Source organism: Aspergillus clavatus, genomic scaffold (assembly GCF_000002715.2).
Source record: "Aspergillus clavatus NRRL 1 1099423829806 genomic scaffold, whole genome shotgun sequence".
Lineage (NCBI taxonomy): Eukaryota > Fungi > Ascomycota > Eurotiomycetes > Eurotiales > Aspergillaceae > Aspergillus > Aspergillus clavatus.
In genome coordinates, this window is record NW_001517093.1 from 1,652,327 (window position 1) to 1,676,913 (window position 24,587).

General features: G+C 54.0%; 11 protein-coding genes across 11 annotated transcripts in view, besides 10 other annotated features; 5 read left to right on the plus strand and 6 right to left on the minus strand.

Moving 5' to 3' along the window:
- The window catches only part of ACLA_084860 (uncharacterized protein), a gene marked incomplete at both ends in the record, with an annotated part of 708 nt that extends 308 nt beyond the window's left edge, over positions 1-400 (minus strand). Inside the window, 2 exons of the mRNA XM_001268216.1 lie at positions 1-42; positions 292-400. The exon at positions 1-42 is cut by the window's left edge and continues 308 nt beyond it. Coding sequence (XP_001268217.1) covers positions 1-42; positions 292-400 — 151 coding nt within the window. The remainder of the gene's footprint in view (positions 43-291) is intronic.
- Positions 401-426: 26 nt separating this feature from the next.
- ACLA_084870 (DENN (AEX-3) domain protein) lies at positions 427-3,407 on the plus strand (the record flags this gene model as incomplete). The annotated part of the gene is made up of 4 exons (XM_001268217.1): positions 427-807; positions 933-1,952; positions 2,023-2,259; positions 2,313-3,407. The coding sequence occupies 4 exons, from the start codon at positions 427-429 to the stop codon at positions 3,405-3,407; spliced, it is 2,733 nt and encodes a 910-aa protein (XP_001268218.1).
- A 718-nt stretch (positions 3,408-4,125) lies between these two features.
- ACLA_084880 (SDR family NAD(P)-dependent oxidoreductase) lies at positions 4,126-5,346 on the minus strand (the record flags this gene model as incomplete). The annotated part of the gene is made up of 4 exons (XM_001268218.1): positions 4,126-4,582; positions 4,701-5,031; positions 5,113-5,144; positions 5,222-5,346. The coding sequence occupies 4 exons, from the start codon at positions 5,344-5,346 to the stop codon at positions 4,126-4,128; spliced, it is 945 nt and encodes a 314-aa protein (XP_001268219.1).
- Positions 4,666-4,694: a microsatellite.
- Positions 4,666-4,695: a microsatellite.
- Positions 5,347-6,031: 685 nt separating the features above from the next.
- Positions 6,032-9,349, plus strand: ACLA_084890 (TBC domain-containing protein; the record flags this gene model as incomplete). The annotated part of the gene is made up of 1 exon (XM_001268219.1): positions 6,032-9,349. One exon carries the CDS (start codon positions 6,032-6,034, stop codon positions 9,347-9,349), a length of 3,318 nt encoding a protein of 1,105 aa, XP_001268220.1.
- Positions 9,350-9,595: 246 nt separating this feature from the next.
- Positions 9,596-9,628: a microsatellite.
- A 367-nt stretch (positions 9,629-9,995) lies between these two features.
- Positions 9,996-10,033: a microsatellite.
- Positions 9,999-10,032: a microsatellite.
- A 275-nt stretch (positions 10,034-10,308) lies between the features above and the next one.
- Positions 10,309-12,069, minus strand: ACLA_084900 (Zn(II)2Cys6 transcription factor; the record flags this gene model as incomplete). The annotated part of the gene is made up of 1 exon (XM_001268220.1): positions 10,309-12,069. One exon carries the CDS (start codon positions 12,067-12,069, stop codon positions 10,309-10,311), a length of 1,761 nt encoding a protein of 586 aa, XP_001268221.1.
- A 641-nt stretch (positions 12,070-12,710) lies between these two features.
- Positions 12,711-12,735: a microsatellite.
- A 146-nt stretch (positions 12,736-12,881) lies between these two features.
- Positions 12,882-13,202, plus strand: ACLA_084910 (dolichyl-diphosphooligosaccharide--protein glycosyltransferase subunit 4; the record flags this gene model as incomplete). Its single annotated transcript, XM_001268221.1, has 2 exons — positions 12,882-13,102; positions 13,163-13,202. The coding sequence occupies 2 exons, from the start codon at positions 12,882-12,884 to the stop codon at positions 13,200-13,202; spliced, it is 261 nt and encodes an 86-aa protein (XP_001268222.1).
- A 293-nt stretch (positions 13,203-13,495) lies between these two features.
- On the minus strand, positions 13,496-15,558 carry ACLA_084920 (putative C2H2 finger domain protein; the record flags this gene model as incomplete). The annotated part of the gene is made up of 2 exons (XM_001268222.1): positions 13,496-13,791; positions 13,881-15,558. 2 exons carry the CDS (start codon positions 15,556-15,558, stop codon positions 13,496-13,498), a joined length of 1,974 nt encoding a protein of 657 aa, XP_001268223.1.
- Positions 14,152-14,538: a mobile genetic element.
- Positions 14,273-14,299: a microsatellite.
- A 493-nt stretch (positions 15,559-16,051) lies between the features above and the next one.
- On the plus strand, positions 16,052-16,780 carry ACLA_084930 (60S ribosomal protein uL24; the record flags this gene model as incomplete). The annotated part of the gene is made up of 3 exons (XM_001268223.1): positions 16,052-16,070; positions 16,237-16,349; positions 16,511-16,780. 3 exons carry the CDS (start codon positions 16,052-16,054, stop codon positions 16,778-16,780), a joined length of 402 nt encoding a protein of 133 aa, XP_001268224.1.
- Positions 16,781-17,293: 513 nt separating this feature from the next.
- Positions 17,294-17,341: a microsatellite.
- Positions 17,295-17,342: a repeat region.
- An 825-nt stretch (positions 17,343-18,167) lies between these two features.
- Positions 18,168-18,994, minus strand: ACLA_084940 (synaptobrevin family protein; the record flags this gene model as incomplete). The annotated part of the gene is made up of 2 exons (XM_001268224.1): positions 18,168-18,891; positions 18,957-18,994. The coding sequence occupies 2 exons, from the start codon at positions 18,992-18,994 to the stop codon at positions 18,168-18,170; spliced, it is 762 nt and encodes a 253-aa protein (XP_001268225.1).
- Positions 18,995-20,842: 1,848 nt separating this feature from the next.
- On the minus strand, positions 20,843-23,212 carry ACLA_084950 (uncharacterized protein; the record flags this gene model as incomplete). Its single annotated transcript, XM_001268225.1, has 1 exon — positions 20,843-23,212. The coding sequence occupies one exon, from the start codon at positions 23,210-23,212 to the stop codon at positions 20,843-20,845; it is 2,370 nt and encodes a 789-aa protein (XP_001268226.1).
- Positions 23,213-24,017: 805 nt separating this feature from the next.
- ACLA_084960 (uncharacterized protein) lies at positions 24,018-24,348 on the plus strand (the record flags this gene model as incomplete). Its single annotated transcript, XM_001268226.1, has 2 exons — positions 24,018-24,064; positions 24,156-24,348. 2 exons carry the CDS (start codon positions 24,018-24,020, stop codon positions 24,346-24,348), a joined length of 240 nt encoding a protein of 79 aa, XP_001268227.1.
- Positions 24,349-24,587: the final 239 nt, after the last annotated feature.

Consider the following 24,587-nt stretch of genomic DNA (forward strand, 5'->3'; position numbering starts at 1 on the left):
ACTCTCCCTCCTCCCCCCCCCCTTCCCCCTCCACCAAAACAGCTGTAGAAGAGAGTCACTTTCTCTCTTCTACACGTCTTGTCTCTTCCCTACAAGGCGTGTTGAATGGCCTGGGAAATGCTTATGCTCCTCAATCTCGCTGCCGAGCAGTAAAAAAGCATCTCGTTCCATCTCAGCTAGTTGTCACTCCTTTCTCACCTTCCTCGGCGTACTGCAGCGAACCCCTGACTGGTTCATCTTGTCCAGTTTCTCTCTGCTCCAGAGAGAAAAGAAAAGTATTAACTTTCACACTTCCTTCGATTCGATCATCATAATTTTCATTCGCCTCCGCGATCCCGTCAGGAGACAAACGCCCGACTGGTATACAGAGTATATCAAGTTGGTCGGAAAATTCAACCATCGCCACATCATTTTCCATCCGACACAATGGGTCCATCGCTAAAAGATCACTCGTCCTTCACCCGCCCATCGACTCGCGATCGACCTGTCACCCGCGACCAAGGAGAGAATTTGCTGGTCGTTCCTAGTCGCACCTCCTCGCTCCATTCTCGCATCACACAACCCATTCCCTCCCAGATGAGCACCAAACCGACACAACGCACACCAAAGACCCTCACCCATGCCTACATGGTGTGTGGTGTGGGCCGGGAGCCCTCCCAATGGGTCAAAGCCCCCGCTCCCGAACAGGGGAAGATCGGTCATATGAAAGGGGCCGTGGGTCAGTTCTGGCTCCCGGAGATTCTGGGGAGCAGCCCCAGGCTCGAGCAGGATAATGAGATTGCAAGGTCTTTGCATTCAGCCATGAGGGTAAGATCAGTCCCAATTTTTTCCACCTCGAACCCCTTGCGTCTTCCGGAAATAAAGGAGAAACCTAAAACGAAATTGAAGGTGATGGAATTGAGAGGCAAGGGGACTGCAGCTGACAGAGACAGGCTTGTTTCCCTCACGATGTGGAAATTTGCACCGGCAAGAGCCAGCCACACTGCGTCCACCACGCCTTTGTTCTGCAGCAAGACTCGTCCCACACATTATATGGGATCGCCTTGCGTGTTTGGTCGCGCGCCGATGAGAAACGCGCCGAGACAATCCGTGAATTGCGCAAGAAAACCGAGGCCGATTTCTACGACAACCCAGACGAGACCTACTGGATCCCCTATTGCTTAAGTTTCCTCTCTCGCTACCCGCTCTACGACCTGCTGGGTGACTACCTTCGTGGGATGTGGATTCACTGGAACAAGGCCACCAATCTCTTCCACGCGGAGGAGGTCTCGCGCATCCTCAGTTTCCCTGCCCCTCGCCTGAACGACCTGGTTCGAATTGATATGAAAGACTACGCCTTGTGCTATCAGTTCCCGTCATCCCCAACCGGCTTCCAAAACTTCTCCATGTGGCCTCTGTTTACCTGTCTGTCGATCCCCAACATTGTGGGTGTCGTCGAGGCCGCCGTCTCGCCCACGCGCCGCATTATCTTTGTCAGTCATTATCCGGCTATGCTCACGATCGCTGCGGAGTCGGTGCGGTATTGCGTCCGTGTCTACGAGTGGAGCGGGCTCTACGTTCCCGTCGTTCACGCCCGCCACATCAAAGACCTGGTGCAAGAGCCGGGACCGTACATTCTGGGTGTCACGGCTGAATGTCGGACTCTGTTCAATGCGCCTTCGGATGCCCTGGTAGTGGACCTGGATCGCAACTTTGTGCTGACCTCCAGCCCTCCCAACATCCTCACGCCCGGTCAGCGAACCAAGTTCATCAACCGGTTGACGCAGGCGCTGAACGGGGATGTCTCCCCCTCGGGTGTGCCAGACCATCTGCGCTCCGCCTATGCAGGGGGCAAGCTCATCCCTGCCGGTCAAATCATTGTTATGAGAGGGGAAGTGGAAAGCATCCAAGATCCATCCTGGTGGAACCAGGATTCGGTCATGGGCGTTATGGACCACGTTTGCGAGAAATTGGTAGGTCCATCCTTGATCATAGCAGTCAATGAGCCGGGAAGACTAACCCCCTTTTTCTTTGTTTTAAAAGGGCCGCAACACCGGTATGAAGGCCATCTTTGGTGGCTCTGTCAAGAAACCCTTGATGACCAAGGTCTCCATGCGCCATCTCAACGAGATTGTGCGTGAACGCAACCAGTACTCGCGCGACGCCATGGAAGCCTGGCAGGACTTCATCAACCTCAAGGGCCGCATGGATACCGAGTTGAGCAAGGTCACCAAGCGCAACAACTTCTTGGTCGAGGAGCTGGAGACATGGAAGCAGCAGGTTCGTCCTTCCCCCGCATTTGCCGATCAGCGTGGATCTAACCATCTTTGCAGTTCCTCAAGTTCCAGGCCTTTGCCGAGCAGCTCACTAAGGAGACGTCTGACCTCAAGGTTAAGATTGAGAACCACAAGCGTGAGAATCGCCGTCTCGCTGGTCTCATCGACCAGCAAAAGGATGATGTCGCCCGCCTTACTCTGCGTCTGTCGGGTACTGAGAAGCAGCGGGATGATGCCCTGGAGGCGTTGGTTCTGCAGCAGGAGATTGCCGAGGAACTCGAACGCGAGAGGAAGCGTAACCAGAAGGAGCTCAGCGCCTTGCAGCACACCAACCTGTCCCTTGCTCGGCAACGGGATGAGGCCCAACGCGTGGTCCTGCACCTTCGTAGCCTGATCAACGGCCAAACACATCACATGGAACACATTGTTCGCTCCATCGGAAGCTCGGCCGAGCTTTCCGAGCTGGTCGAACAGGAGGCCGTCGAAGAGAGCAAGGAGGTGGAAGAGGTGACCGCACCGGTCGAGGCCAAGCATTCCGTGGCGACCCCGAAGAGCGGAACGAACATGACCCCCGAGTTGGAGCAGCATCTCCTGAGTCTCGGCAGAGAGCAGAAGCGTCTCGCCCGCCTCAGCATCACTGACGTGGCCGATCGCTATTTGCGCGACAAGACCGATGCCATCTCCGACATCATCCGCAGCATCAGCGAGCAGTGCGCCGCCGCCGTCGAAGGTCTTCATCTGGCTCAGGACGCCGAAGACGACGACGATGATGACTCGGACAAGCGCACCCAGATCCGCAGCCGGCTGGTCCCCGATTACGAGGGCCGTGACGGACGCTCCACCCGCGAGGGCAGCGAGATAGGCGACGACAACAGCACCCTGCACCCGGATCACCGGCACTCCAGCGTTCCCCCCACACCGGATCTGGTACACAACCGCTCCAGCACTTCCATGTCAATGATCAGCAGCTCGACGTTCCAGGAGAGGTCGAGTCAGCAGTACAGCCCTGGTGAGATCCCCACCCGGATAGTCGAGGACAACGACGAGCGTGCCCACGAGACCGATGGTCTTGATGACCACACGGAGAGCGGAACCTTGTCCAAACAGGGCAGCGAAGATCTGATGCGGACGAACCCCCGGCTGGTCGCGTAAATTGAGATTCCTGCATCGACTCGATGATGCAACGCCTCGTCTGGACGACTTTGACACGAATCCTGTTCTTGCACAGTTTCCAAAATCCAAGCGCGTTGTGGCCACATCTCCAGTTGGCTCTTGATCTTCTCTTCGAACTTCTGTTTATTTCTTGGATATTCCCCTGTGCCTTCTTTTTGGACGGAGGTGTTCTTTTCTCGAGATCTTCGGCGGACTCTTTTCTTCTTACTTCTTTCTCTCTTCTTGACCTCTATCCTATTCGCTGGAGTGTTGGGGTGTTTTTCATATTTGGATAATCTCTTTCTCTTCGTCAACACTGGAAAAAATTTGGGCTTCCGTGTTGATCGTTCTATATCCCTTATTCGGTTCTTCTCGGTCTTGCAGGTGTCCATGATCGAGATCGCTTGACTCGACTCACCCTGCAAGAAGGCCGTTTGACAGTCCAACCAAGCGTTACGCATAAGCAAACCTGGATCCACACACTCTCTTGTTTCTATTACCTTTTTGCCCGTATCTTCCCTTTGTCTATAGCTGCGACGGGCTGCTTTGAAAGCTGCTCCGCAAAGTCTGGAACATAGTTGAATTGATTGGACACACATATCCTACCGCCTGGTTTGTCTGTACGGTAGTCTCGATGATTTGGTTTTAGATACGCGATTTAATCCCCTTTTTGAAAACTTTGCCTTCTGGGACATGTGATATATCCTTGTAGTTTTTTTTATGCCAGCTTGCCTGGCACGAAAGGGTGTCCCGCACTCAATCCACCACATACAGCCCACGCTTGCCCATTGACATAGCTACTCTCATCACTGCCCAGGAACAAGGCCACGCGAGCCACCTCGTCCGCCACCGCGCCGCGCTGCAGCGGATTCAGCTGCCCGACCTTGCGCTCCGTGCCCCGCGCGCGTGCCGCATCAAACACCTTCTGCGTCATTCCTGTCTCAATCAACCCAGGACAGATGGCGTTCACGCGGATTCCCGTGCCCGCCAGCTGGTACGCACACGTCTGCGCGATCGACACCACCGCCGCCTTGGAGGCAGAGTAATCCGTCGACCCGGCATTGGAGCGCAGCCCGGCCACAGACGCAGTGCAGATGATCGAGCCGGAGGGATACGGCTTCGCTGCTGAGGTCACTTTCATACCGATGGACGCATACTTGACCGCCAGGAACACCCTAGCCGGCATCACCCCGGTCAGCAGTCATTCCTTAACCCCCCACTCCCCAGCTCCATCCCAAACCGTAGTGATGGGAGGGAGAAAAAAAAAAAAAAAAAAAAAAAAAAAAAACTCACCCAACGGTATTCGTCCTCAACGTCGCCGCAAACTCCTCCCCCGAGACATCCGTGAACAGCTTATTCTGGCCCACGATGCCGGCATTCGCAAAAAACACGTCCAGCCGGCCGTAGCTGGCCACCGCCTCGTCGACGACCGCCTTCACGGCGCTCTCATCCGCCGCGTCGAACTGCCGCACGTGCACATCCACGCCCGGGTACAGGGCCTCAATCTCGCGCTTGTGCGTCGCGAGGTGCGTCGATGCGTAGTCGCACAGGTAGACGGCTTTGGCGCCGTTGTGGGCATACTGGTGCGCGCTGGCGCGGCCGATGCCCGCGGGGGAATTGACTCCTTGAGAGAGCTCTTGTTAGTCATGCGCTATGATGGTATCATGGTAGGTCAGAAGGGGGGAGGGGGGCGGGCGGCTTGTACCTGTTACGATGACGACTTTGTCTTTGACGCGGCTGTGGGGGGGCGGGGCGGGCATAGTCAGTACGAATAGAAAGAGCTGGACATCGAGCAGATTAAGGCGTAGACGTACGGTCCGACAGAGTCAGGGGCTACGGTGCGGATTCTGGGGATATCTTCGAACTTCCCCGCGTCGGGCATCCCCTCAACCAGCTGCTGGCTGACAGCTTCGAGGCGACGTTTGGCGACTGCGGACATGGTGGATATAATATACCGGGAGATCGATTATTAAAAATATGCGGGGCAAGGGAAGAAGGAGCTACATTTGCAGGATGTCAAACAGCGTCTTATAAGATTCAACCCCCAGGGCCCTCCAGTGATGTTTTTGGCTTCTGGTCGGCTGTCTTCCTCTGCGGAGAACCGAGGCTCAGTGTGGCCGCCGTGCATAAGCGTATAGCTGACTCAGACGCATTAGTCACATGACTGGCACACGTCATAGAGCCCGGCCGGCCGGCTGCAGCTGAACAACAACTTCATCGATCCTGCTTCATGTTGGCTTCCTTTCTGGTCGTGTGTTCTCTCGTTTCTCCTTCTCCTTCTTCTTGATTCAATCAAGCCAAATCGGGATGGGCTCTCTGTGCTGACTTTGGAATGAGCGCGGTCCCTCTTGCATTCCTCGAGTTCGATCGTGACTATTACAGTACTACTACTAGTCGTAGTAGCTGCTACCCGCAAAAAAAAAAAAAAAAAGAGAGTATCGGACCATACGACCACCAAACTCCGACACGCAACTCCCCCAATCGTCGTGAATACATGCATGCCGACTTTCGACATACATTCTCCATCTGAGCGCTCATGCGTAAGAACGGAATATAGAAAGCCTTCATGAAGCCCACGCTCGATCCATCCCCCGTCAGCTCTTCAGTTCACCGCCCCACGAACCATGGCGGAGCGCGACCCCCAGCATCCGCAACATCTGCAGCGTCGATCCTCGTCCCGGACCTCCTCCGCCTCTCGGCACAGCCAGAGAGCTAAGGCCGCGTGCGCCCGCCCGCAGAAACGCCTCTCCGCCTCCTCCAATGCCACCACCACCGACCTGACCTCCTTCCCCTCGCTCTCGCCGGACCGCTCCCCAGACGGCTTCCTGGGCCAGCCCGCGCTGAACCGCGCCCTCACAAATGCCCTGCTCGACGAAGAGGCCAACGAGTCTCCCGCCGATGTCCCACGGGACCGGCGATCCACCCTGGCCAAGCTGACGGGCGGGCTGCCCGCGGAGTCAGGCCGCGCCGCGCTCTTCGACGACTCGATCCACCTGCACGACTTCCCTGGGGCGCTGCATCTGGCCGACGACTCGCACATTGAGCGGCTGGTCGCGAGCACGGGCGCCGTGAAGCTGGTGCGGCAGTTTGCGCGCGATCTGGCGCTGCGCGACGCGGAGATCTCGGCTCTGCGGCAGCGCGCTGATGCGCGCGAGCGCGAGTTGAAGCGGATGCTGCGCGAGGTGGCCGTGTCGAATCAGGATATCGAGCGGAGGCTGTATGCGCTGGAGAACGCGCCGCGGAAGAACTCGGACGGGCTGGATGCGGGGAAGGATGGTGAGCAGGCGGGCCAGCGCTCCGTCGGGGTCCATGGGCTTATGCAGCAGGCGTTGACCGATGAAGTGGGTTCGTTGTCAGATGACGGGACGTCAGCGCAGGATCAGGCGACAGTGCGCGGCACGCAGCGCTTGGAGTGTGACTCGCCTTCTGGCACGTCGAGCGCCGAATCGGGGACCACCCGGAAGAGACAGCTTTCGGTCCGCGGCTGGCAGGATTATATCTTCGGGAATGGCACGGCGAGTCGGAAAACGAGCAGGGCGAGCAGTATCATGAGTGGTGTTGGCGAGGTCGAGGAGGAGGAGACCCAGCGTCGTCGTCCTTCCAACCGTCGAAAAGCCCTGGATGAACAGCTGTTCCAGCCGCCCAGCGAGCGTGCTGGGCCTTCCGGAGGCGAAGTGGCTGCAAAACGCGCGGCCGGGGATGATGCCAGCATCCATTCCCGCAAATCGTCAAAGTCGCTCGCGTCGTGGACAGTCAAGCTCTTTGCTGGGGGCTCCCAGCCCGTCCGCGACGAAAATACTGCAAGCTCAGTTCGAAGCAGAGCGTCGTCTATTCAGCAAGACAAAAGCAAAAGCTCTTCCTCCGCATCCTCGAACCCTAGAGCTGGGATGTCGGCGGTGGCCGCCTTAAAGCGAATCAACAGTAACACCAATTTCCCAAGTGTGTCCGGCAGACCTGCCAATGGATCCACTGGCACTGGTCGGTCCACCGTTCAACCTGGCCGGAGACATGCAGCCTCGACCGTGTCTCAACCGCCGGGCTCCGATGGTGCTGATAAAAGTGCTACGAATCTAGGGCCCGTCGAGATGGATGCCATCCTTCCCATGGAATCGCGGCCGCCGACGCTTTCCTACATGTACAACAATTACCAATCCGGCGAGCTTCTGACCGATCGCTTTGGATTCATTTATGACCAGCGCCGCAAAAAGAGGCAGCGCGAAGCCATCATGTCCAAGAACAGCGGCAACCGCCTGAGCGTCGCCGAGACTCTGAGCAGCTTCCGCACTGACGCGTCAGATGGCGACGACGACGACGACGAGCAAGTGATTCTCAAGCAATTGCAAGCAGTTGCGGAACCCCAGCGCTCACCTCCATCCATCTCTCCCGACGATCCAGACGCGGGAGCTGTGTCTCTTGGCAAGTGGCAGGATTATCTAAAGATCCCAACTCGGCCGACCGAATTGCTATCACACACCCCGTCGGCAGGCCCCATCGTGTCACTCACCACCGCAAGCGAATCCCAGCCACGTACGACTGCAGTGGCGGTTGACCGGCATGGTTCGCTATCGGTCAACCCAAATGCCCCGCCATCGGCATCGACGTCTACAATTGTCGCGGACCGTCCCGAGTTCGCGGGAGGCTCTACCGATGAACTCACCACGATAACCGCGTCGAGTGCATCTCCAAGCGAAAATGAGCCCGTCAGGCTCCTTCTTGAGCAGTTGACAGAGCTTCACGATACCCTCCAGCGAGACAGGACGGTCCGGTGGAATGAATTTATGCGCAAGGTGCGCGCCGAGCGCAGGAAAGAGGGAGAAGCTGCAGCCGCTGCGGCCGCTTCCGCCCGTTCTTCTCAGTCCGTCGATACGCCGGAGGCATCTCTCCCGGTCGGCGAGGTGGTGGGGATCTCCAACCTTGGGAATAAGGGCAAGGTCGGGCGGGCGAAGTGGCGGGAGTTCCGATCGCTTGTCCTCGGGGGCATACCGGTTGCTCTCCGGGCGAAGATTTGGTCTGAGTGCAGCGGCGCGTCCTCTATGCGGGTACCTGGCTACTACGATGATCTTGTACGTGGGATCGGCGGAACCGATCCGGACCCGTCTGTCGTGGCTCAGATCGACATGGACATCAATCGGACTCTCACAGACAACGTGTTTTTCCGCAAGGGGCCTGGTGTCTCCAAGCTCCGAGAGGTTCTACTCGCGTACTCGCGACGCAACGCTGAGGTGGGATACTGCCAAGGGATGAACCTCATTGCTGCCTCTCTGCTGCTCATCACCCCGACCGCAGAGGACGCCTTCTGGATCCTCGTCTCGATGATTGAAAATATCCTTCCGCATCATTATTACGATCACGGACTGCTCGCTTCCCGGGCCGATCAGGTCGTCCTGCGCCAGTACATCTCCGAGGTGCTACCCAACCTATCCGCGCACCTCGACTCGCTGGGCGTCGAGCTCGAAGCACTTACCTTCCAATGGTTCCTCTCCATCTTCACCGACTGTCTGTCCGCCGAGGCCCTCTACCGCGTTTGGGACGTGGTGCTCTGTCTCAACGTCACCAGCGTTGTCAATCCCAACCCGAACCCCTCCGCACCTTCGGCCCGAGAGACCACCGAGCCCAGCAACCCCTCAGCGCAAGAAATCGCATCCGGAAGCGGAGGCGGCAGCACGTTCCTCTTCCAGGTGGCGCTGGCCCTCCTCAAGCTCAACGAGCAACAGCTCCTGACAACCTGCTCGACCCCCGCGGAGCTGTACACCTACATCAACCACCAGATGACCAACCACGCCATCAGCATCGACGGCCTCATCCAGGCCAGCGAGGCCCTGCGGAACGTCGTCCGTCGCGAAGACGTCGTGGCTCGTCGCGCAGAGGCCCTGCACGATATGCGCGAGTTCAGCACCGGACTGTCGAACGCTGAAGCAGCGGGCGCTGACAATCCCAACTGAAGAAACCTTTTCCCTTTTCGGTCTCCTACCATCATCAACTTTCCTTTGTTCTTTACTATTTCCCCCCCCTTTTTTTTTATTCCAATACCATCCCGTTTCTACCCGCTATGATACCATTCCGTTCCTTAGACTTGACTTCGAATCACGTTTTCTTCCTGTGTTTTTGGCCTTCCTAGACTGGTGAAATGGAAACTTGGCGGCTTATGTTTAGAATGGGGGTGTATGGCTTGCTTTGCTTTGCTTTGATTTCGGTTTCGGTTTCGGTTTCGGATTTCGGTTTTCGATGTTCTATCTAGTTTTCGTGGTTTGTGTTTGTGTTTGTATTTATTTTTTGTTGTCGGTAATGTGGGCTTGCTAGGTACATGGTTTGCTTTGGTAGTTAGTGGATGAATTGATCCTGTTGGAGTAAGTAAGTAGCTGGAATGTTGCATGGCAAATGCGGACATATATGTCAGAGTATGTATGCTTGATTCCGCGGGTATCGATGAGCTGGTTATGTTTATTGGTAGAAGAGTAAGCGAGAATATGTAGGTATATATATACTCCATACTCCGTAGGTATATGCATGAGTCTAGTTGGGATACATGGAAGCTGTTCAAACTAGTATGGAATGTCCTGCTGGGTTATATGTTCGCCGCATACGCAGTACATATATAGTATATATATATAAATATATATATATATTGCTCGGAGACAGTCCATGGGTACAATTGACTGCTGAGAAAATACACGGAGAAGGATTCATTTCTAAGCCCGATTTTTCGGGTGAAAAAAAAACTGGCTTTCGTACCGCAGCATTGTGGCAAGCCAACTTTTTTTTTTTTGATGTTTCTTACATATAATCATGGTTGACGGGGGGTATCAAGGTGGTGTGGTCGTCTGCGCAATAAAGATCATATACAGGACATCAATTGTGGGAGAGAGGGGGGCATAACAGGCACCCGGTGCGGACGCGACTGTCATCGGGGAAGTGCATCCGGCAGCCAGAATCGACCTCCGTCGAGGACGGTGGTCAGATCCAGCTGCTCCATCGTGGGTCGCAGCCCGACGTCCATGACGTCGCGCGCGACGGCCTTGATCTGCCGCATGATGGTCTGCGAGATGGCCCAGGTGCGGGCGAGAGACTTGAAGACGCCGATGGTGAGGGTGAGTCGGTCGCGGCTGGGATCGGGCATCTGTCCGGCTTTCACGGAGCAGGCGGCGAGCTGCACGATGGAGCTGAGCACCAAGGCACAAATAAAGAAGGGCGTGTGCTTGACGACTGGCATGCGGATGGCTGCCAGGGTTGAGATCTCGCTGGCAGCCTTGACGGCTTTCATCGCATGGGCGTGGTGCGAGAAGGCGGGGATGCTGCATGGTCCGTGGTGGCCGCAGATGACTTCCGCAGCGACTGCGGGTGATGACAGGAGATCGGACCGCGGGAAGTGGAGGTAGATACCCGCTCCGTTCACGATCATGGTGGCCTGGAACATCATCTCGTCTACCGACCCGTCGGGACGCAGCAACTCTGATTTTGATTCGGGGAGGTGGTGAAACCAGCTAGCGATCCGCGCGTCAATCGCCTCCACGTGGTCCTGTTGGCCCTCGATCATATCCTGAATGGCGACAACGCGCCCGAGGATCCGCACCGCCTCGATCCGATATGTGTAGGAGGAGAAGTCCCGCTCCTCGTCCGCAAAGACGCGCTCATCAAACTGTGCAATCGTGGGCGGCGCCGGCGCGGCCAGTCCATCCTGGAAGATGCGTTCCTCGCACGGTAGCGGTACCTCAGGCGGTACTAAGCTGGTGCGATTGATCCGCTGCACACCGAGTGCGGTCAACATGCCTTCAATGACGAACAACTCCCACCACGTGCGTCGCAAACTCTCCTCGCGGACCGGATCACCTCCGCCCATGGCGACCGCGAAAGTCTCGCGGTGAATCCCGAGCTCAAAGGCCAGGTCGACTGCCATAACAAGACACTCGCCAGCCTCCGCTCGCTCGTTGCGCGAGTGCAACACAATAGCCAGTAGGAGAAGTGCCTGCAGCTTCTCTACGGACGCATCCTGCTCCATGGCTGACAACATCACAGAGGGTCTATACACCTCACTGTTTGCGGCGGGAGTGAAGTGGGAGCCGATGAACTTGATGACATGTTCCAGATATCGAGGTACATGGAAGCGATAGAGCAAACGAAGCGGGGGTAGAATTGGATGCGATGGATGAAAATAGGTGTAATATATGTCGACGAGATAACCATCACCGGCGACCGAAGTCAGAGATTCCGGGGTGAGCGGCCCACCATTGCTCACCCGTGTAGGTTGTTGCGACGTTAGGGCTCTGTCGGTATTTATGTGGGAGCTGTCCGAGTCCGAAGAGGGGAAGCCATTGGGAGAAAAATATGGAAACGCATTTTGGAAGCTTCCGTTCTGGAGACTCCAGTCCGCCGGAGGGTCCAGCAATGCGACGGACTGAGGGTCGAAGGACGATGTCGAGGGTTCTGAGAGAGGTAGCTGTTCAGGAGACGACGGATTGGCTCGCCGCTTCTTGGACGGTCCTTTGTACCCGCGGCGCGAAGGAGTGTACTGACACTCGGCTCCTGTGGCTGCGCAGCGGCCACAGACAGGGGTCGTCCCGTCACATTTAAGATGCTTATGGCGACAGAGAAGACAGGCTAGAAGAGACGGGCCAGAGCCCTTCGGAATGGAGGGGTTCTTGGTGGGAATGAATGATCCGTCCATGATGAACCGCCACACAGATTATTGATTGACTGTGCGCTCTGTCTGACAGGCATATATACCGAACGGTGGAGCAGGGATAAGGCGAGATGATTGAGTATAGATGAACGATGCAGGGAAGCAGCAAGTATGAAGATCAAGGCCAATCGAGCTCAGCTGGATGGCGGGAAGGCGAAATGATTCGAGGTCGAGAGGGAGAGAAGCAGAAAGAAGGGCTTTAGGACAGACATATAATATGAAGTAGAGAAAACAACGGGAACGACGACCGAAAAGTGACGGATAAAGGACTGAAGATCGCTTGGACTGATTGGGAATTGACAAATTAATATGTGATTGATCTCTATCTCCAGAAGACGACGGAGTGTCAGAGGTAAGTTAACTAGACAGAGATAGATCCTCTGGAGGTCCAACTGGGGGGAACTTACCTTACTTGCCTTACGTACTCATCCGTGCGACTCTAATAGTAAATTAATACTACTCCGTCGTCGACCGTTATCAACAACACCGTTGTCCATTCGCTGTCCCTGCCACACACTCTCTTTATCAATTCTAGCATCTGTCCTTTAATCACAGACAAATTTGCCGAGGATAGGAATTTCGTCCGGCTTGGGAGAATAGCTCAATTCGCATCCAGAAGCAGTGGTTGAGCTGTGAGCTGTGAGCTGTGAGCATCTCCCGACACCGTGTTCACTTCATAATTATACTACCGAGTTACTGACCGGACGGTTCAGGATCACCCTCACACTTCAATACAACTTCTTTCCCACATATAGCAACCCCCTTCCATCCATTGATCAACCCAATTCGCCTCCACCATGATCTCCGACAACGACCTCTACCGTCTCGCCGTCTTCCTCGGCTCGTGCGCCATGATGATGATCGTCCTCTACCATTTCCTCGAAGTCAACGCCAAGGACGACAACACCGTAGAGCAAGTTTCGCCGGTCCAGAAGTCGACCGGGGGTTCGACTGCAGCGAGTGTACCGCCGGTACCAGCCACGGGCGGCACATCAGCAATCGGTGGGGGGAAGGACCGGTAGTTTGCACTCGGTGCGATGACATCTTTCGAGAGTGATTCTATTTTTGAAGGGGCTAGATGGGAGATGTGTGCCCGGTCTACACTTGTTATCCTGTGATCACAGGAGTTGGGCGAAATTTGGATGTACACTGCGTTCGTAATGATATCCTTTGCAATTCTTCAGGCGCTAAAATAAATGCTATGCCATGGAAACACACTGAAGATTCTGAATGGAACGTGATGGCACACGAAACGCTTGGAAAAACTCGAGATGAAAGGCCCTGGACGCCAAATTTGCTAGATCCCTCTGCCAACCGAGATTGGATGACCAAGGAGCCACCGGATCAACAACAAAAAAAGAGAAAGAAAAAAAGAAAAAACAAAAGGGGTATTAACGAGGTAGAAAAAGTGCTAGGACTCATGCCTCACGGCGTAGAAATCCTCATCGTTGCTCACTCTCTTATTCCTTGCCGGCGTGGCCAGCTCGCACCCACCAGGATCCAACCCAAACCCAATATGCTCCTTGAGCCTTCGTACTGCCTTGAGTATCTCTCGCGCTTTCTGAGTTTGCGTATGGTTACCATGTACACGGTTGAATGCGCGGATCGAACTGTAGCTTGCTGGAAAGATGAGCGAGTCCTCGCCGCCTGGTTGAATCGAGTCCGGTATAGTTTTAGGCCCAGGAGTTGCGCTGGCATCACGACCCTCTAGATGACGATAAAACGAGAAGTGTTAATTACCGGGTCCATTGGTCAAAATCAAAGACACAAACGCAATCATCGTGATGCTTTCTCACCAGTTCCAGGCACTGATGGTCCGTCGCCCAACTTCCATGCAATCGACTCCACATGAGCTGTCAGAGCGTGCTTGTACAGGTGGATGGCAGGTAAGGGCTCCTGAAATTTGCAGTCTTTCCATTGACATGTAAGTGCGTAAGGCACGTGAACTTTGAAGATGTGCTTCTTAAGCATTTCGAGGTTGTGTAACTCCGCTTGACAGTCCTTCCAATCGCAGGCATACACCTGATACGGAATTTGAGAAGAAATAGGAACAGTAACCTCGACCTTGGAGCTCGCAGGTGGCCGACCAGGACCCCTCTTTCCCACCATGTTTGATGATGGGCGCGTCGAATGTTTCGGCTGCGATGGTGCCTGTGGCTTGGTAGCAGTCTGAGCAGCTGGCCGAGTATGCGACTGCGGTTGCGACTGCGGTTGCGCCGGCGACTGCGGTTTTGAGGGCAATTGTACTTGGGGTACTGAAGGCTGCCGTCGAGGTTGGGGTTGGGGTGGAATGTGAATCTGCGGAGAAGAATGGAGCTGAGATCTCTGCTGAGGCTGTGATTGTGGTAAGTGTGTCGTCTGGGCCCGATGTGGCGGCTGCTGTGGTTGTTGATACGACTGTGGTTGCGAGTGCTGTTGATAGCGCTGAGAGTGCTGATAATGAGCGGGTTGTTGTGGTGGATATGGGACTCTAGGCCGATGCAGCGGATTTGATTGGACTGGACGCGTTTCGGCGGGCGGTGCAGCGGGCAGCGGAGCATGGTCACGTGACCGGTCTATAGTGTTGACGGAAGGCTTTGGCGGATCAACCACATCCCAGCGAAAGGTCGCCAAATCCGAGGCAGTCTCAAGACCCGAGAATACTTCCCGAAGGCGAACTAGATGGTGGTTTAAAGGTAACTCGGTAGGGTGGCGCCCGGACGCAATCAAGATATCCCGCGCAATCGTCTTCGGATCATAGGTAACTTTCTCCGCTGTGTCGGCCTCGTTTAAGCGTTGTGCGAGATCAGTGCGCATTCTTAGGTGACTTCTGCTTGTAGTGTTTTGGGGTTTAAAAGAGTAATGCGAGAGGCTCCCTTGAACCGCCACCGTCGGCTTCGGTGTAGTCATAGCTACCGGTGACTCCACGCGACGTCTCTTCACGTCATGCCCAAGCGTCTCGGGATCAGCGCTGGTCGCATACGCGTAGATTGGGGAATTGTGGTACACTAGAGGCTTCTCTTTCTCTTCCCTTGTGGTGTCCGTGGGTGGCTTTTGTGTTGTGGCTATGGGAGCCGAAGGGGGGGCACGCGAAGGAGGCGCCGATGCTGATGCTGCCGGTGGTGGCCCTGGTGCTGGGGGTGTAGGCGTTGGTGTTGGAACAGACGCGAGTGGTGGTGCCGTGGCCGATGAATTCACTTGATACGGCTGGTGTTCACGATATGCGGTTGGAGGGTAGAGGCGAGAATAATGCGTTGTGTCCTGTGGTCTCACATATGTCTGAGGGGGGATATATGGTGCGCTGTAGGTATAGACCGGGTGAGTGTGGCCCGTCGGTGCCTGGGATGTAGACATAGGAGGGTACAGAAGAGGCGGGGCAGGAGGGCCCTGGGATGATGATGATGATAACGACACTCCATATTGATACTGTTGAGGGTATCGCAAAGGCACTGGCTGCGAGTATCTCTCAAGCCATTCAAAGTCATCATTTGACATTTTGAAGGGACAATGCCACTCGAGAATGACGGAGCTGTCACTTCAGCCTCAGAGCATCATGTAAGGGGGGTAGCAAGGGCAAGCAAGAACAGAGACGCGATATCAAGCATGGTCAAGCTGCCTGACCTGGTCACTTTCCTCTCACTTCTCAATTGACAGCAAAGACACGTCCTTCGATGCGGGTGAAGCTGAGTCGCGCGCGCCCCGGAATTGATGCGGTGCCCAGCGATCCGCGCTCCGATGGTTAGTCAGGCTGCGTCTTAGTCAGCCAGGCTTTGACCTTTCCCTTACGAAGAGAGGGGCAGCCGCGTGACCAATCAACGCAGAGCCGCCAACCCTAGCCTAAGCGGGATATCATGTGACGCACATTCGGCCTCCCACACATTTTCGGCTAACATTCTGAGGAGACAGCAAAAAGAGTCCTTGTTCGACGACGACTAACGACGACAACGTTCACCACGCCCGGTCATATCATAAAAAGAGGCCTATCAAGATGACCGTCATGAACAACGGTATGTTCGGAATTTTGCTGAAGCAGTTGCTTTTCTGGCTACATGGTTTTGCCTTCGATTTCGCCCTTGAATATTCGTTAAATTCGTGAACGACGTTTTTTTGCCAGACGACTTGCGTGCAGATATCATTGAGGGAGGATACTGATTCTCGATTTCTTCATGCTAGGAATCGCCTCTTCCCGCCGGAAGTCGCGCAAGGCGCACTTCAGCGCTCCCTCCAGCGAGCGCCGTGTCATCATGAGCGCTCCCCTGAGCAAGGAACTCCGTGAGAAGTACAACGTACGCCTTCCGTCAAGCCACCTCTCCCACACCGATTCTTCCTTCCCGCTGCTGTTCGCATTCTACGCTTCTTGGCTGGGATAGAAATTCGCACAGACTCCGGCTGGAAACGATCGGGACCAATTGTGCTAGGATAATTCGTTCTGACCGTTGATCTACAGGTTCGCTCCATCCCCATCCGCAAGGACGACGAGGTCACCGTTGTGCGCGGCTCCAACAAGGGACGCGAGGGCAAGATCACCTCCGTCTACCGTCTCAAGTGGTGCGTTCACGTCGAGCGTGTCGTCCGCGAGAAGTCCAACGGCCAGAGCGTCCCCCTCCCCATCCACCCCTCGAAGGTCGTCATCACCAAGCTCAAGCTGGACAAGGACCGCGAGCAGATTCTGGAGCGCATTGGAAAGGGCCGTGAGGCTGCTAAGGCTTCTGCTTAAGGGACGTTTTTCTTGTGTTTCTTGTTGCAATAGGGGCGATGGCGTGGGAGTACATTTGATACTCAAAATGAAAGAATAAACCTGCTATGACCAGGCTTTCGTCTTCCAAGACAGGGTGCATGCTACAAAGAATGAAAAGAAGGAAAAAAAAGAGCAAAAATTTTCTTTTTCATCTTCGGGTTTGGTTCTTTCTGGGCGACTTTCGACATCAGTCCGCGTTCCTGACTTTTTCCCTGACCCAACTTGCACCCGCATCTTAGGTAATTTTACCCCAGGATTCAAATCGAGTTTCCAGGTCCGCTTCACATTTGCTGTCTGAGTGCGCTTGGCGGGTTTTGTCCTCGATGCAACCGAGCACAGGTTCCGATTCTTCCCTTCAAACGTCTACCCAGAACCACGGCTTCGGATACGACAGCAGTTGCCGGAATCCGGAATCTTCAGCCCACCCAACGCAGCAGTCCGCGATTCCAACTGCCCTTCAAGAATCCCTGGATACTACAACCTCGTAGTGCCCCCTTTCCCTTCTCCCCCTTCTCTTTCCCTTTCCTTTTCCCTTTCCCTTGCACACAGCGCCAGATTATCTCCTCATCAACCCCATCCATGGTTGAAGAGGTATACGGCTGGCGCAGATTGAATCCCAGAAGCAACCAATCTGGTAATAATCAGAGGTTGTTTCTTCCTCGCTTGCAGACTCGCACTGAGCTTTTGGCTAGGAAGCTGTGAGTTTGATAGTGAGGAACATACCTTGCGTAGAAGTACTACGGTATTTAGAGTACATGTTAGGGAATATCATTCTATCATTTTTGTTGTCGAGCTCTCTATTTTTTGGTTTAACCTTCTAAGTCTTTAAGCATTTATGGCATGGGTCTATATCGTCGAGGACACTACCTAGATACCTAGTAAACATCCAATGTGTCTAATTCTTTAAATGGCAGTTAGTGCTGATGTATTTAAACAACTTGATGGTGTCCATGGTTCAATGTTGTGGTTGTTCCATGGGGAGTACCACCAACACCAAAGAACCCTGCAACATATATTGCTGCGAATAGGTGGTGCTTTAGCGATCGGAAATGGAACACCCACCAATTATACACATAACAACATATTTCACGAGCCATCAATAATGGAACAGTCAAGTCTAATAATCATAGCTCAAGTTGATAAATTATCAAAGTACAAAGACAATAAACCACAGTGCTCAGGCCACGCCAGAGAACCCACAGAAACACAATCATCAAGGCTGTCATAGATGCGCAGTGCATAGACTAAATAACACACTTATTACAGGTAGAAGGGTATTTGCACAGAAAAAAAAAGGAAGATCATACCCTGCTACTCAACAACTCAACACCATGTAGATTACCAACCTCCTGACCAGTCATAGCCCCTAATTGTTGCTCCCAACACACTTCCCCCAAGCAGGCAAGCCGCATCCCATGCCGACGAACAGATAAACCAGAAAAACCACCACGAATACCAAAAGCACCATGAGCTTGATATTCTTCCACCACATCTGCCGCCGCAGTCCCCGACTGCGCACGCGGAAATCGTGCGCGCTACCACCAAGCCGGTCCGTCTTATCCACAAGGAGATCAATCCGCTCACCGCGCTCAAGCACCCGTTCGATATTCTCCGTCATGATGTCCCGGACGCTGTCGATCTCGCGGCGGGCCGAAGCAAGCGAGTCCGCAGGTGGCGCGGTGTTGTACGTCTGAAGGAGGGAGCGGAGCTCCGTGTTGAACGCGGCGCAGCCATAGGCGGGGAGAGACGAGAAGTCAGTGCTCGAGGGCGGGTAGGTTGCGAGGAACTTGCGTTTTGCCTCGAGGAGGAACGCGAAGGGGATGCGGCGGCCTTGCTCGGCGGTGGCGACCACGATGTAGCTCAGGGGAGCGTAGGAGTTGGGTTCCTGGCGGCTGCCATCGTCGGAGGAGCCGGAGGGGGAGTCTGCGATGTAGTGGACGAAGAGACGTTCGTGGGTGTAGGTGAGCTTCTGGGGCTGGTCGTGAGTGATCTTGGGGAGAATAATGGAGGCTAGGGACGAGGCGGCGGTAGAGGATGTTCCGGGTGATGAGTGCTCCGCGAGGATTGTTGTGCGGTGTGCTATACAGGAGCTGTCCAGATGTTAGCCCTGAGAGAAATAAAGACCCCAATGTTTGACATTCGGTGTAGAACCTACTAGAGTAGAAAGCTTGAAGGCTGCGAAGAGGAAGCCATGATGACGATGACGTTCGAATTTACCTGATAAAAGGTGACAGATGGAGCCCTGGGACTACTCCGTGATGTCGGAAGAAGTAGACAGTTCCTCGGTAGAATTATTTCTTCTGGTCGTTCTCCCAATTGTCTCAAGATGAGGCAGATTTACAGGATATGCAGGATAATTGGAATTCTGTGACGTCGGCGCCAAGAACCCCGGATTCTGTCACGTGAAAGATATCGATCTACAGCAATAGGACCTGATGATCTACGAGAGGACAATCCAGAAAACATGAACACACTTTCAATTGTTATAGCTAACCCCGAACCTCCCAAGAAGATTGCAATACCTCAGATAGAATTGAACAACTGGCAGAACCGGAGGGGAGAAGACGTACCTGCACAGCGATATACTGTCTCCTTACGCAGAAGAGCAAAGGTGGCTCCGAGCCCCTATATGCCTAACTGTTCAACGTTAGAGAAAAGGTAGACCATCGACCAGAACATCAAGACACCCTTGCACCGCAATATGATCGCGGCTAATATCCCAAGGATGCGTCCCCCAGGGATACACACTGAGCACACCATCCTCACCCCAGTTAAAAAACTGCACCGAATTACCAACAGCCACAGCCCCTCGTAGCCGAGAGGACTGCCCACTCGTGCTTCTCCGGCGGTCAACATCCGCAAGCATCTTCCTCAGCTCAGCAGCCGCTCGTACCCGCGTCATGGAATTATCATGGTGCACGGCTGTCGAGCAAACAATCACAAAGAAGGTACCTGTTCCCTCCGCTTCAGGCCCACTGGCCGACATTGCGTGCAGTCCGTACGACTCCGGTGTCTCGGGGATGGCTGATTCCGGGTGCGGGCTGATGGTATAGCCATCCTCCGGCGCAAAATGGAGCTTGAGGATCTGGTACCAGATCTCAGTCAGATCCCAGAGTTTAGTTTCTGCGTCGAGGACGTCCATGACTGGTTTGACGCTGAGTGCTTCGCGGTACTAGAGGTTTGGTTAGCCGGATGTTATTAGGGTGAAGGATTGGGGGGGGTGGTTCACTTACTGTCCTCAGCGCGGGATGGATGTCGCTTGCCGGTACCCTAGGGTCTCTGCGCGTACGAGGGGCGCTTGGCTGACGCGACAGGCGAGGACTGCGTGTGAGGACCTGCTTTCTTAAGTCTTCGTTAGATGCATGTCCCACGGAAAAGCGGGAGAGTCGATTTTGGAGAGGCATGGTGTAGGAACTGAAGGTGCAGGAAGTTTGATAGAAGTCGAGGGAAGAGTAAGGTGGAGTGGTTAGCAATGAGCTGGTGAGTATGAAGACATGAAGCCAAGCCTGAAGAACCGAGCAGCTTTTATATTCGCATCGGCGTGCCTCCATCTTGGATATTCGGTGCTTTCTCCTGATGTCTTGCTTCAGTCGATGTATAGAGCATTATCGTTCAAAGGCCGCCTGCAACAGAAGGGAAAGATCAAAGGTTTGTGTCTCTGACACCCCGGTATTCTCCATGAAATCAATGGCATTATCTCTGTCTGTGCAGTCTATGAAGATATGATTATGAGACAATACTCGGGCCACAATGAACAAGAGATCGATGTTACAAAGATGGGTTTAAAGGACATTGCAATTGTTGAGCCACTCGGTAATAATGCCTTTGTCCTCAAAGCACTGATCGTCTCCCTTTGTCTGAGACGGAGCCTTTCTACAAGTTCTGGTTATGGATGCGAAGTGATACGACTTTCGGAAAGTCCTTGGTGCTCGACTCAGCATACGGGGACACATCAAAAGAATCGGTAATCGTCAGTCAATAGGCTATTAGACATTAATCAAGAACGTAAACTCCCCATCAACCCATAATCGTAGTGGAAAATCAATGCGAAAGAGACGACGCGCGATCGCTCAAGTGCAGGTCCTCGAAATCACTCACGAAACCACTGTGATCCATCGAGTCCATGATAATGGTATCAGCGGAATCACTGTCGGAGTCAAAATCCGCCGCATCATCGTCCGCAGAACTGAAATCAAATCCATCGTCGTCTGCCGTCTGCCACTTAGTCAAGTCGTGCTCGTTGTCTCTGCTACTTCCCAACTCGCTCTCAGTTGATAACGACACCACCTCGGTGGTGTGGCTTTCTGTAGCTCTGTGAGACACACCCTCGACCGTGCTATCAGCGTCCGAGGGAGCAATGTTGGAATACGAGTCGATAGTCGACGCAGTACTGCCTGTATGGATGGCCGGTCCTGGCGCCGAGAACCCGCCCGTTTCCATGACGGGGATATTCTCGTCTATGAAGACGCCTCCAGAGCCGTCATCATTGCCTCCAGCCCACAGGGGAAGATATTTGAATTCTTTATCCGTGAGGCACGTCAGAACGTCCGTGAATTCGTAGATGTGATTCGAATGAGGAGGCGTGGTCATCTTGTCGGCGTAGCTGACCACGTACGACCGCACCTGCTCGAAGAAGACACTTCTGTTAAATCCTTCAGATGAGGTTGAGAACATATTCCCCTCCCAAACTTCATGCGCAGATGCTCCGCTGTACTGAGTGAACCCAGTTTTGAAAGGATTTGTCGATCGAGGTTGGCTTGCGGTTGTGCCCAGACCACCGTTTTGAAGGTGCATGTCGTAGAAGACATTGAAGTCTGAGATCTTGTTTCCGAGTGTTTCCGGCGATACAGCGCTGCTAATCCAGTCCTCGCGGTCCAGGAATTGTGGTAAGTATCTCGCAAGAGAAGCGATGATTGACGGTTGACGGCGACATCGCCAGTTACTCTCGAGCGACTCGGATTTAAGATTCTGCCAGAATGTTCTGCTCATAATGCGCTCGGCCAGAAACATGCTTTTGTATGCTGCGCGAAATGTGTTCGATGGATAGCCGTCATCATCAGCATTAGCATTACCCTTATTTTTTGCAGGGAAGAATGGTCCTGGGGTCCATGTGCTACTATGATTGTGCACCAATGTCGAAAGAAGATTGCTTCTCACAAAGAGCTTGAGGTGAACGAGTAAATCATCCTTGCATATATGTCCTTGCAAAGTTCTCGGCTGGTAGTGGAAGACCTTCTGGTACTCAGAGAGCTGATTGAGCCAGGCCATGTCAGCGCCCATCAAGTTCACGAATTTATTGGCGACATGCTCCAGAAAGACTTTACTGGCATACTCAATCCGCTGTAGCTCCGTGTCATTGAGTGATTCGCGGAGGCGCCCATACCGTGTCTTCTCTGGTCTTCGTAGAGGGGCAGGGGTATCCGCGTTGGAGTTAGCAAGGAGAAGCATGGCCTCTTCGCCGACAAGGATGGCGAAAGTGTCGCGGCAAAGAGTGGCACATTGTACGCCACAAGCAATTCGATAGCTGAGCTCCGGTTGAACTTCCAGGAGGCGGGCATTCGTAGATTGATAGAACCAGGAGAGGATCAGATGGCAGATCCTCGGCACCGTGGCGATACCATAGAGCCTGGCCAAGCCGAAGAAAGTCCAAAGCTTGCACGGTGTGTCGATGTCGGGAAGGAAGCCCTCTAAAGCCTGCAGGATCTGCTCGATGCCCGCGCGATGACGCAGCGGAGAGTAGTCTACCGGTATCTCAGAGCCCTTGGGTGCGGCCAACCCATTGAAGGAACTTTTCTCGGAAGATACCGAAGGGGAGACATTCTGCTCCTGTGGGAGCGCCTTCCCGTTCGTAGCAGCCGTGCCCGATCGCTCATACTCGTCTGCCCCTCCCACACAAGACAAGGGTAGCCCCCAGCGGGATTGAGCGCGAGCCCAGGTCCGGATACCAAGCGGACAAGAGAGCTCCGTGACAGTCAACACGGCCTCCTCTCCCTCGGTGGGCGGGGTGAGCTCGATGGCATATTTGATCCCGTCGATCATCCTGTCCGCGAGTGCGCGGCGCTTGATCACGCGACTCTGCGTCCGTAGGTTGAACAGCCTCTTGAAGAACGGGGACCCGGCTTCCAGGAGCTTCTCGCTGTGTATGCGATGTGGGATCGACTCAGTCGAGGTCGGTAGAATCGACGCGGACGAGGGCTGTGGTGGCGTGTCAATAAACACGAGCGTGTCTGCGTTGTCGAGGAGGAGCAGTGGTGGGCATGTTGCTGGAGTCGCTGTCTCCCTTGCTGGTAGTAGTGGCTTGTAGGCAGCGAAGCCCCTTATATCTGCTCCGCGAGGAAAGCGTGGCCATTCCAGTTCTTCCTGAGAAGATTCGGAGTCAACTTGATCTGCTGTTGAAGGAATGGGATCCATCTTGTGTGTTGCACGTGGAGGATTATCGAGAGATCTCAGGCTGACACTGTGATATAGTAGAGTTGACGAAGAGAGAGGGTGGAGGTAGCAAGAACACAAGACCCTCACAAGGCACTAATCAAGCTCAAAATCAAGCGTGAATCGGAAGTGAGTACTCCGTAAGCAATATGGCTTGGGGTGTTAGGGACAAGAGTTGTTGATTCAAGCAAGTCAAACGCACAGCCTGACCCTTGTCTTTGTTACAAGGCTGACAGCTCGCGACGCTCGACCATTTCTGCAGGCCTGACGGGACAACACAGCATTTGCCTGGCGGACTTCCAATCAATAGACTAGCCTGAGAAGTGAATAAATATATTTGATGATTCGTTGGTGAAGCAAGGTAAGTAGTAAGCTAAGTTCCGATTCACCTATTGTGTTGTAGCTCTCTAGTCGATAAGTCGACCCTGATTCCACAGGCAGGGTACTCCTGCAGCCTGAATGCACGATGGCCAAATAACGAAGCCTCAATAAGGCATACAATACAAGTTTAGAGCTGGAAGTAGGATATACTAACATCAGCAATAAGAAAATACTTAAACCCATGGTATTCCCCCCCAATCATCCCTGGTCCCCAGCTGAGCTTTCAAAGCGTCACGCCAAATCATCAACAACACATACAACGATACAGTCATGGAGATGTCATCCGCCACCAACAACAAGTCCAGGTAAGAGCTACAGCTTCAGCGTATGCGCATCAAGACCTGTGCAACCAACAGCCAGATCCCACCCAATCCTAACCTGGATCATCCTAACAACCAACAAAGCAATGGCAGCAGAGGGCTCCCTCACCGATCGCTACAAAGGTGTTCTCAAGTACGTTCGTTCGTTCCACGCGCGTAGCCTACTTGCATTTCCAATCCATCCTAGTCGATTGTAGCTGACATTTCTTTCCCGAGGCTGACAGATCACGGAACGCCTTGATGAGCATCTTTGGCGTCATCGCCGGAGCGTGGGTGGTTTTCCGGTCTCTGGCGCCCAAGCATGGCGCCTATGTGGTGTCGGACGAGGAGAGGGCGATGGTGCATGGTGGGTATGGTGAGAAGAGCCCTGTGGGGAATAGGAGGGCGACGGTGCCGAAGAGTATCGAGAGGACCTAGCCTGACGATGTCTGCCGTGAGAGGGAATGAGCGAGTCTTTCCAAGCGGATAAGGGTGATGGATGAAGGAAGATGCTGGAAGATTTACAAGCGGTTAAGTGGTATGGAGTCATTATAGAGGGTATCGATTGCGAAACTGCATGAAAGATAATGAGACAGCCACACTGATAGAAGAAGACCAAAACCAAAAAGATTTACATCGTTGATTCGCACTCATTCAATGAAATCACTCTAAGCAGA